Raw genomic sequence first — 11,272 nt, 5'->3', positions numbered from 1 at the left:
AAGGCAATTACTCCAACGTTCGTAGAGATCGCATTCACCATAAACCCTGCCAATTTCAACTCTGCTCAAACATGAAGTATGTTCATAACATTTGAACATCATGTTACACTATGAGTAATGCAGGGGATATGTAACTACATAAACAAATGTCATACCTTGATAAACTGAGTTGTTCACATCTATTTTAAACTACTTTTTACTTACAACTTTCAGATCCACAAAACTGCAGCTGGAGTGGCCTAAGGTGGCGTAACAGTCTTAACCAGAGACTGAAGAGGAAGCAAGACACCCCACTTTTTTTTAAAATTGAAGTGAAACTAAGCAGACCATATCCAGATGCTACTGCATTGTCTATGGGAGAGCCACACTGTTAAGTGGACGGGAACACTTTTCTCCGAATGGTAAGCAGCCTGAGTGAACAATCTTTGGTCTAAACTGCTGGCTCCGTTGCAGCATGTGTTTGAATCCATTGCTATTTCAGCAGAACTCATTCACCCGTCTCCCCTCCATCCAAAAAAGCAGAAAATACCAAATGATACCTTTAAAACTGCAGTTGGCATCCCAGGTAGGATTGTGGAAACCACAATGTTGCAATAAACTAAAGGCTTGTTTCAATCCGCAGCGCTGAATATGAAATTGAAAGGCAATGTTCCCATGTACGCGGGACTGCATCCACTCACAGTAAACGCTGCATGTTGCCTCAATCGGAAATGATCTCTACATTTGAACTGCGGTATATCGCAGATCTTAAGCGTCATGGATTGAATCGAGCCCTAAGATTAAATGAGTCCAAAGACAATCTTTGGGTCAGTCACTTGCTGACTACACCGCTTGCGTTCCAAAATAAATGTACACGTTAATCAATCATTTCATCCAAACTGTTCACGAGTGTCTGCGCAGCTAGGCCCTAAAATAACTATAATAACTATTTTTGACACGTGACGCGCTGCAAGTCCCGCCTCTTCCATCTCCTCATTGGTTTTTAGGAGCATATACCCATGTGGGTGAGTGAAAGCTGAACTGAGGTCCACACTTCAGTCCAGTTGGTGGTGGTAATGCAACTTAAAGTTGGCAGCCAACCACCATATAAAGTTCACAGAAGACTGAAGGAGGAGAGATTACTTAAACTAACTAGGTTTCCCCTTTTATCTGGATTAATAGTGTAGAGAACACACAATTGTGTGTGACTCAATGGGTCAGAATTCTACTGAGATCCAGGGGGAAAAAAGGACCTTGTGCTTTTCAGGTAAAATAACAACCCAATGTTTAATTTCATCCCAGGACAAATCAGCTAGCAATAGCAAGGTAGCTAAATGTCCATGAATGTTTCGACCTGTCCCCAAATTAATATAGTTGGTTCAGAGTTCGTTTAGATATTTTTAACCTGCGTCTCCTTATGGGGTCTGGTGTGGATGAATAAAATCAACATGCGCGTGCCCGGTCTAGTCTGCATGTCAATTCTACCTGTACATCATGTCTTCAATACTGACACTGACTGGATCCTCTCCCAATACAAACCGGTTCAAGGAGACTTGAACACTCATTAGCATGGACAACCTGTTAGCCTTTGTATAGTGCATTGGGTTAAAGTCTTGAGACATGGTCACTTATTTGACCAATGCTCCCATGAACCCACGGTGGCTTTCACTCAATTTATGTTAAAGTTCAGGTGATCACTCATGGTTGTTGAGATGAAGCTGAAACCGCTGTGGTCGGAGCAGCAGGTTCATGGTCTCCTCTGTGGGACAGGGAGGATCACGTTGTTCTGTGGAAGCGCAGAACAGACAGGCTCTCTGGACCAGTTCGTCGGGACAGACAAGGCGCTCCCTGCAGGCCAAACTTCCTCAGCAGAATGGTGATCTCCTCTGGTAGAAGAAAGAGGTTACAGTAGGGTAGTGTTCATTAGGTATCAAATGGAAGGAAACGAACTGAATCGGGGAGGAACTGTCTTTTTTGTTGTTGCAAAGACCAGGGTTGTGGTAATTAAATGTTAATGATCCCACCTACATTCTTCAGTCAGTGTCACTCACTCATTCTGCAAATGGCAAAACATTCCAAGGAGTGGTATTCTAACCCTGGACCTAAACAAGCTATACAGGGTAGACTGCTCTTTTCACAAAGATAGTAAAAAATGCATCAGTGCCAAATAACATCAGGCCGTATGTAATTTATCAATGTAGACTGAGTAAATATAAACCAAGAAGTCAAAAGAGAATGGAAGTGGGAGGCTCACCTGGATTGTTCTCTGCCACAGTGACCAGGTAAAACAACCCCTGATTGGACAGTAGCTTTGGAAGCAGCGGGAAGAACCTGTCCATCACCTCTCGGCCCCACCTCCCACCAGCCCAGGCTGCCTCGATGCCATGGCTACCCACCTGACAAAAACATACACGCACACTATAAAACACAATTCCGTCACTGTGGTATGGAGAACAACCAAACACTAGTTTAGTTTTCTACCTCTTCTGATGGTGTGATGACATAAGGAGGGTTGAATAAAAGAACGTCCACTTTTTCACACAACCTTGGCAAGAGAGAGTCCACCTAAAACGGAGAAGGACAGATGTAAAGTTGGGGTGAACAAATGGAGAGGAAGTGTGTGGGTCTTTCTCATCATGTGTGCCTGGATCAAATGTTAAAGATTGAGAGTGCATCGGTCTGCGACCCCAAACTGTTCCAAATGTAGCATGCATCGGTCAGAATATCGATTCAAACGGTATGAATCGCAGGTTAACTTGTTTCTTTGCTCATATTACTTTATTTTTACCTTCTGAAAACACCTCTCGTCTTCTCCTTCAGTGTGGAACAAAGCATGTAACTGTGTCGACAGTTGTTGATCCTAAAGTCATGTTTGCATGGCGAATAACAGGCAATACGAGTAGCCTAGTCAAACTGAACATTGTGTGCTGCTTCACGCGCTGTCCAACGAGAGAGGTAGGCTGCGCATCACCTACAGCATTCTAATGTTTGGAAAATAGCTTGCGCAATATCAGGCTTTATTAGTTGAGTGACAACAATAATAAAGCAAATTACATTGGTTATCAAATGCGCTGTTCAAAAATTGTTTTACCAGAATGAAGTAGCCTAAGCAACCGCCCGAGACACGACTCATCTGGACATATAGCCTACCTGCTGATCGGGGCTTAGGCTACATTATATTTTATTTTTCATTGTTCAGGTCCACCATCAGCAATAGTTTATAGATAGTTTTGCTTTTAACAATCAGTGTACAGTCCAGACCACTTTCCCTTTGCCACATTTTGTTACATTACAACATTATTCTAAAATGGATTAAATAAAATGTTTTCGTCAATCTACACACAATACCCCATGATGACAAAGGGAAAAACAAGTTTAGACATTTTTGCTAATTTGTAACATACCTTAGTTTCATAAATATTCAGACCCTTTGCTATGAGACTCAACATCGTCAGCAGCAGTAGGCCCAGGGCCTAAAATATACATGTTGGTCCATCAGCAACTGTGACAGTCACTCTCAGATTTTTTTTAACCAACCAAAATAAAGTACAAATTTGCAGACAAATTACACTGATGAGCCTGCTCTGTAATGTTTCTAAAAAACAAATGTCTTACTAGTAAGAAGTAATGTGGTATATTGTTTAATTTCATTGCATTTTATGTGACCCGAGTCTTTAAACCAAAACATCACAGATGAGACTAATTTTCACCTGCCCCTTTAAGGGCTATGAGGTTACTGTGGTTACATGACTAGAGTCATGTCTGTGCCCGTGAGATTGAGTCTGACTAGTAGGAACATTGTCTTCCCTTCCCTAGCAGTTGAAACAAAAACAGAAAAAGCTAACCTTGCCCCCCCTTTGTCTGATAGTGGGGTGGTAGATGTCCAGTTTCCCTTATGGCTCAGCTCAGGCACCAACATCGGAGATGAAGAGGTCCAACTCAGTGGAAAATCTGTCTCCCTCCAGCAGGTGGTGTTATTTCGTTGTTTCACCCACCATGCACAGAGTTTTTGTATGGGGGTCAATGAGTGTCAAATTTGGTCAACCCAAAAATATATGGCTTATATTGATCGAATCGAAGTTTCGCAATGCTTAAGTTGTTACGAGTGTATTGATAATAAGTAGGTCGCGTGAAATCCTGGCAACTTTGAGAAAGAACACTTTTTAGAACACTTTATAATCGGAGTTGTCTCAAGATGGCTATGCATATTCATGACATGAATTCATAGCATCATCTCTCGCTCCATTGAATACAGATGGTTGACTTCAACAACCCTCATTGAATATTCAAAAACTGATTACAATAAGGAGATGCATCCACCAATCCAAAGAAAGGATAGGCGGGAGCTAGACAGCCCGCCATGCCGCTTTGAGGACAACGACTCCCATTGTTAGGGTGAATGGATTCAAACCAAATCGCTTCAAACCAAAACGTATCATTCCTGTATCGTATCCCATGTATCTAGCAACGTATCGAATAATCTTGAAAGAGAAAGATGCACATCCCTCGTGTGTGTGTCTCACCAAGTCAGTGATGATAGGCTGCAGACTAACGGCGTTACAGCGAGACGTCTCCAGAGTGCATTGGGCTGCTGCGGGGTTCACGTCGGTACAGCTGGGGAGGACACACACACACACACACAACAAGTCAAACACATCCGTTAAAACACACATACGAGTCACAAGCCCTCTAGACAGTTATTTTTACAAAACGTCCTAAACACAGATATAGGCATGTTACTAAAGCACATCCTAACAAATACAGACAGTCAGTCTCTCTCTCACACACACCCCTACTCACAGGTATAGAGCTGTAGGTCCGATCACGGATGCCAGAAAGGCGGACACCACCCCAGAGCCACTGCCCACCTCTAGACACACAGAGGGGCTGGAGAAGAGGGTCAAAGGTCAGTAACTGTATTGTTGACCAGTAGCAGGTATCAGGGTGGTGTTCATTAGGGCACGCAACAGAAAACCTTTAAAGAAGTTTGGCAACAGAAAGCAAAAATTCTTATTGGACCAGTCCAGGGAGCTCCTCTCTTTTCAGTCTGTTTTCTTCTGTTTGGTGCCTAATGAACACAACCAAGGGTCATTTTCACTAGATACCAAACGGATCAAAACGGGACGGGACTACCTGAACTACCTGTCCAATAAGAAACTCTCGTTTTTGTTGCAAAATGTTTTTCTATGTAAGCACTAATGAACACAACCCAGGTATTGTGACAAGCTGCTCACCTAATTTTCTTCAGTCTGTCAGCATCCTGCTCAAGGGCATCTATCAAGAGGAAGGAGTCCTCGGCTGGCTCGTACACGTCAGTGAAAGGCCCGCGGCCCGCATGGGAGTACAACGGGGTGGGAAAGGACATCTGGCCCACTGACTTACACACACAGGATGTCAGGCAGGGGACAGCGATGTGCTTGACTAAAAGCTGTACAGAGATGGACACAGAACTATTAGGTAAGTGTTTGTCATCCTAAGGTTGATACAAAGTGCTGGAACTCTGAGACAGGATAGACTTCAGACAACGGGTAGAGGTCAAGGGGTTATTGGACAGTCATAGGAATAAATAACAACTGCACTAAATGAACCCAAACAGTGCCTTGGGTGGCCATAATTCTGAGACCACTGGCCTTTGGCATAAATGTTTTTTAGAGAACACACCAATGACTGGGTTCAACAGAAGTTTGTAACATTTCATGAAGCTGTTAAAAATTCACGACAGTATTTTCACATATGTTCGACATTTTAACAAGCAGTGTTTTTAACTGCACCAAACGCCTGCAGCCATGTGAAAGTGTGGAACAACAAAAGGATTAGGCTAAGAAAAGTACATTTTCTGGGTGCCATTTACGATGCCTGATGACCATTATACACTCATAATAAACAACTTTCACTTTCATAAACTGCAAAGCACGATGCTGTGGTTCATAGACCTATTTAAGTAGCTGTGGGGCATAACCTACACTGAGCAAAAATATAAACAACACGCAAAAATTTTATTACATTTTTCCCATAGGGATGAAGAACCCAGAAGTAATTAGGACTACAAGCTGGTGAGCTCTATACCACAAATAGAACAATGAGACATATTTCACCGCTTGGCGTTTCCACTCATTTACCATCGATTAAACATTTGATCTCAATACAGTTTTCTGTCCCCAAAACTAAAATATGCTATGAACAGAGTGGACTAAGTTTTGTAAACGTTATACCTTTGTAAAAGTTTTAAAATCGCGTTATTTAAAAGGAGCGCAAAGGCGAATTGTGTTATTGCACACATGCACTTCACATAGTAGGTGTTCTCTAACGGAAAAATGCGCCAATAGGAGCCTACTCCAGTTCGGGCCACTGACTAATTTCTTCCCATTGGAAACAAGTTGGGGTATGTCTTGGTTAAATTATTTTAAAAATGTCTATACCGATGTTATTGGTACGTTCAATACAACTCGGAAAAATACGATACAATTTTGACTCAGTGATCTTCAGGTCGGAAAGTCGGCCGTTCAAAAGGTTTTCCCCACTTGTCTCTCGTTTTTTCCGATTTCCCAGTTGTCTTGAACACTCGGAAGTCGGAGATTTCATAGTTGTTCTGAACGCAGCATTAGTCGGTGTAGACTAATTTGATGATGAGAGCTGAATTACCCGTTAGCTAGCTAGGTTGCGAGAATGCGTTTCAAATATATTGCATTATCACTATGTAATGCATGTACATGCCAAATTTACCGACACTAAGTGACAATGTTAGATCAAATGTTTATTGCAAGTTACATTTACCTGAAGCGTTTGGTATGATACGTTTGTTTGAAGCCGATGAAGAGGCGCACGTGTAACTAACTAGATGTTTTTCCTGGTTCCGGTTGGTGCAGTGCATTGTGGGAATTGTAGTTCTGATTAGCACACCGTTGCAACAATAATGATGGGAGATTCAGAATGGTCGTGGCATTGGAGTTCGATGCGCCAAGAGTCTGTGTTATTAGTACATAAAAACATTGTGCTAATTTGTACATATAGTGCATCATTAATGAGAGACTGGGTTGATGGGAGATTTTAAAAAATAAGTGAAGTGTAAGATTAGAATGAGTCAACTAACAGTACTGATGGACATCAGCAGAAGCCTCAAGTCTGCGTGTATATATCAAGTCTGCGTGTCATATGGCCATTATGTTTTATGTGGGTTGGTTAACAACCAAAGAGACTGGTAAATATTAATGCATCCAGAGTGTTGGGTTTACACGCCATAACCAGACATGAAGGCACCAGGCGGGTTGTGGGATCATCCTTGTTAACACTGTGTCCTGCTGCTGCATACCACATTGACACCCTATTCTACTCATACAGTAGGCCCTGCTCAAAAGTAGTGCACTAAAGGGAATAGGGTGACATTTGGGACAGAGTGAACCAGTGAATCAGTGAACCAGAAAATTCTGAAAAGAGACTATTTCCAAGCATTCCCCATTCTATATGAATGAAATAGGCCTATCCCAGTAAGCAAAATTACATTGAAAATATGTCTTTTAGACGTCTTTTCCAGACATTGACGTCAGGTGCATTTTAGGTGCTGAATGAAAGGTAAAATATTTATTTTACAGCCGTTGACTGTATATGTATTTTATATGTATTTTACGGATGTTGAAAATACGTATTTTCAGGACGTTGAAAACACTACGTATTTCCCGGACGATGAAATCAAGTGCATTTTAGGTGCTGAACAAAAGCAGAAAATACGTATTTTCCAGAAGTTGAAAATATATCATTTACAGACTTTGAAAATACATCTATAGACAAATTTTAACTGCACATACGTGTCGACATTAAGTCACAATAATAATTTCACAAGCCTCTTATAGGAAGGAGGAAACTGAAGATTGAACACAGATATTTATTATTGCTCCCATTTGTCACATGTACTTATATTAACCTTTTCAAACACTTTCAAACAGGCCACAATGATGTTCAAAGTAAGCCAGCTAATAGAATAAAGCAACAGACCACTTCAACTACATTATAATTCTCAGTAACGGTTACATCTTTTTATTTTCTTGCTATGGCTGTGATATGTTGTTGTTGATCTACCTGAGTTTGAATGCACTGACGGTAAGTTACGTCTGCTGAATAACCAAAAAGTAAATGTAAAAACCAAACACTTTTGCAAAGCATGGTGGAAATTATTCTGATAAGCTCCGCCCCACAAACAAGGACAAATTTGGTCGGTGGGGATCAGATCCAAATCTGAACTAATCATGGATGTCTAGTCTATGTTTCATAAGTTTTGACATCACATTATGGTACAGTAGAGTATAGTACAGGACAGTAGAGTTTAATACAGTAGACTACAGTACGGTTTAGTTCAGTAGAGTAGGGTACATTAGAGTAAAGTGGGTTACTTTTCTTTACTGTACTGTACTTTAATATACTCTACTTTACTGTACTGTATACTGTAATGTACTGCACTCTGCTGTGCTCTACTGTACTGTGCTGTGAAACATAGATGTCTATGACTGGTTCAGATTTGGTTCAGTCTGGACCAAATCTGAACTAATTATAGACGTCTATGTTTGGGCTAAATCAAGTCCGGCCGGATGTCTATCAGCAAGTGTGGCTTGCTGATGCTGAGCCTTTTCAACGGTAACACCCTGGACCAGAGCTAGTATATAGAGCTAGAACACTCAGCCATATTGCCTCAGAACATTAAATGTGCTGTTTAACTCGTTAACGATCTCCTTCCCTCTGAATTACAGACACAACGGGGACCAATAAAAACAGGGCTGTAAAAACATGTACTTTTTGCAAGTGGTGAGTGATAAATCAAACTTGTTTTTAATCTCATAGACCCATGGATTAATAGGGGCCCAAATACACCAAATGGAGGCTGCGTGTTGAAGGCATGGCATAGATGGGCCGAACACGAATAACAGACTGCAGGCCTATGCTCAGATGTGCTTCTCAGATGTGGCCACGAGGGCGCTAGTGTTAGGATTGGGTGGCTCTATAGGCCCTTTTCATACATTTCTGTGTACCATGAGCTGTTCAATGAAAAGTGATAATGTGCCTGGCTTCTGGCAGGGTGTTACTCTCTACAAGGTGAATCCTAACTTTCACGAAAGCTACATTTTCACTGAGTCAAGGAATTATAACTTCCAATAAGAAGCATTTTTACTTAGTCATGTATTGATATCAATGGGGATGTTACACTCTACATGGCGAAACCTAACTTTCACTTAAGATACATTTTCACTTAGTCATGTATTCAAATCAAATCCAATCTTATTTGTCACATACACGTGTTAAGCAGATGTTATTCCGGGTGTAGCGAAATGCTTGTGCTTCTAGTTCTGACAGTGCAACAATATCTAACAGGTAATATCTAACAATTTCACAACAAATACCTAATACACACAAATCTAAGTAAAGGAATGGAATTCTGAATATATAAATATATGAACGAGCAATGTCAGAGCGGAATAGATTGAGATACAGTAGATAGTACAGAATACAGTACATACAAATGAGATGAGTAATGCAAGATATGTAAACAATATTAAAGTGACTAGTGTTCCATTTATTAAAGTCACCAATGATTTCAAGTCTGTATGTAGGCTGCAGCCTCTCTCTGCTAGTGATGGCATTTAACAGTCTGATGGCCTTGAGATAGAAGCTGTTTTTCATTCTCTCAGTCTCAGCTTTGATGCACCTGTACTGACCTTGATTTCTGGATGATAGTGGGGTAAACAGGCAGTGGCTTGGGTGGTTGTTATCCTTGATGATCTTTTTGGCCTTCCTGTGACATCGAGTGCTGTAGGTGTCCTGGAGGGCAGGTCGTTTGCCCCCGGTGATGCGTTGTGCAGACCGCACCACCCACTGGAGAACCCTGCGGTTGTTGGCGGTGCAGTTGCTGTACAAGGCAGTTGCTGTACAAGGCGGTGATACAGCCCGACAGGATGCTCTCAATTGTGCATATATAAAAGTTTGTGAAGGTTTTAGGTGACAAGCCTTCTTCACCACTCTGTCTGTGTGGGTTGACCATTTCACTTTGTCGGTGATGTGTACGCTGAGGAACTTTCCACCTTCTCCATTGGTGTCCCGTCGATGTGGATTGGGGGGGTGCTACCTCTGCTGTTTCCTGAAGTCCACGATCATCTCCTTTGTTTTGTTGATGTTGAGTGAGAGGTTATTTTCCTGACACCACACTCACCTCCTCCCTGTAGGCTGTCTCATCATTGTTGGTAATCAAGCCTACTACTGTGGTGTCGTCTGCAAACTTGACGATTGAGTTGGAGGTGTGCATGGCCACGGAGTCATGGGTGAACAGGAAGTATAGGAGGGGGCTGAGCATGCACCCTTGTGTGGCCCCAGTGTTGACGATCAGCGAAGTGGAGGTGTTGTTTCCTACCTTCACCACATGGGCACGACCCGTCAAGAAGTCCAGGACCCAATTGCACAGGGCAGGGTTCAGACTAGAGTTCGACCGATTAATCGGTATGGCCGATTAATTAGGGCCGATTTCAAGTTTTCATAACAATCGGAAATCGGTATTTTTGGACACCGATCTGGCAGATTTTTTTATTTTATTATTATTTATTTTTTTACACCTTTATTTAAATTTTATTTAACTAGGCAAGTCAGTTAAGAACACATTATTATTTTCAAGGACGGCCTAGGAACGCTGGGTTAACTGCCTCGTTCAGGGGCAGAACGACGGATTTTCACTGTGTCAGCTCAGGGGATCCAATCTTGCAACCTTTTTTATTTTTATTTTATTTCACCTTTATTTAACCAGGTAGGCTAGTTGAGAACAAGTTCTCATTTGCAACTGCGACCTGGCCAAGATAAAGCATAGCAGTGTGAACAGACAACACAGAGTTACACATGGAGTAAACAATTAACAAGTCAATAACACAGTAGAAAAAAAATGGGCAGTCTATATACAATGTGTGCAAAAGGCATGATTAGGTAGGCGAATAATACAATTTTGCAGATTAACACTGGAGTGATAAATGATCAGATGGTCATGTACAGGTAGAGATATTGGTGTGCAAAAGAGCAGAAAAGTAAATAAATAAAATGAAATAAAATAAAAAAAAACAGTATAAAAACAGTATGGGAATGAGGTAGGTGAGAATGGGTGGGCTATTTACCAATAGACTATGTACAGCTGCAGCGATCGGTTAGCTGCTCGGATAGCTGATGTTTGAAGTTGGTGAGGGAGATAAAAGTCAACCTTACAGTTAACTAGTCCAACGGTATAACCACCTGCCTCTCGTTGCACTCCTGTTACTGCCTGTTACGCTAATGC

At 41.6% G+C, this 11,272-nt stretch overlaps 1 protein-coding gene across 3 annotated transcripts in view; it reads right to left on the bottom strand.

The window, feature by feature from the left end:
* Window positions 1–1,247: 1,247 nt before the first annotated feature.
* Window positions 1,248–11,272, bottom strand: part of n6amt1 (N-6 adenine-specific DNA methyltransferase 1) — a 41,468-nt gene continuing 31,443 nt past the window's right edge. Inside the window, exons 1-7 of one of the 3 annotated variants that reach the window (XM_029668619.1) lie at window positions 6,754–6,861; window positions 5,214–5,407; window positions 4,780–4,866; window positions 4,503–4,593; window positions 2,461–2,544; window positions 2,234–2,375; window positions 1,248–1,865 (exon numbers count right to left, since the gene is read on the bottom strand). In XM_029668619.1, the coding sequence (XP_029524479.1) occupies window positions 1,756–1,865; window positions 2,234–2,375; window positions 2,461–2,544; window positions 4,503–4,593; window positions 4,780–4,866; window positions 5,214–5,344 (645 nt within the window). In that variant the 5' untranslated portion in view covers window positions 5,345–5,407; window positions 6,754–6,861 and the 3' untranslated portion in view covers window positions 1,248–1,755. Of the gene's footprint in view, window positions 1,866–2,233; window positions 2,376–2,460; window positions 2,545–4,502; window positions 4,594–4,779; window positions 4,867–5,213; window positions 5,408–6,753; window positions 6,862–11,272 lie in introns of those variants that run through there. The other 2 variants (XM_029668597.2, XM_029668607.2) reach the window with 2 other exon arrangements.

This window comes from Oncorhynchus nerka, linkage group LG2 (assembly GCF_034236695.1).
Source record: "Oncorhynchus nerka isolate Pitt River linkage group LG2, Oner_Uvic_2.0, whole genome shotgun sequence".
NCBI lineage: Eukaryota > Metazoa > Chordata > Actinopteri > Salmoniformes > Salmonidae > Oncorhynchus > Oncorhynchus nerka.
This window is presented reverse-complemented; position numbering and strand designations above follow the sequence as displayed.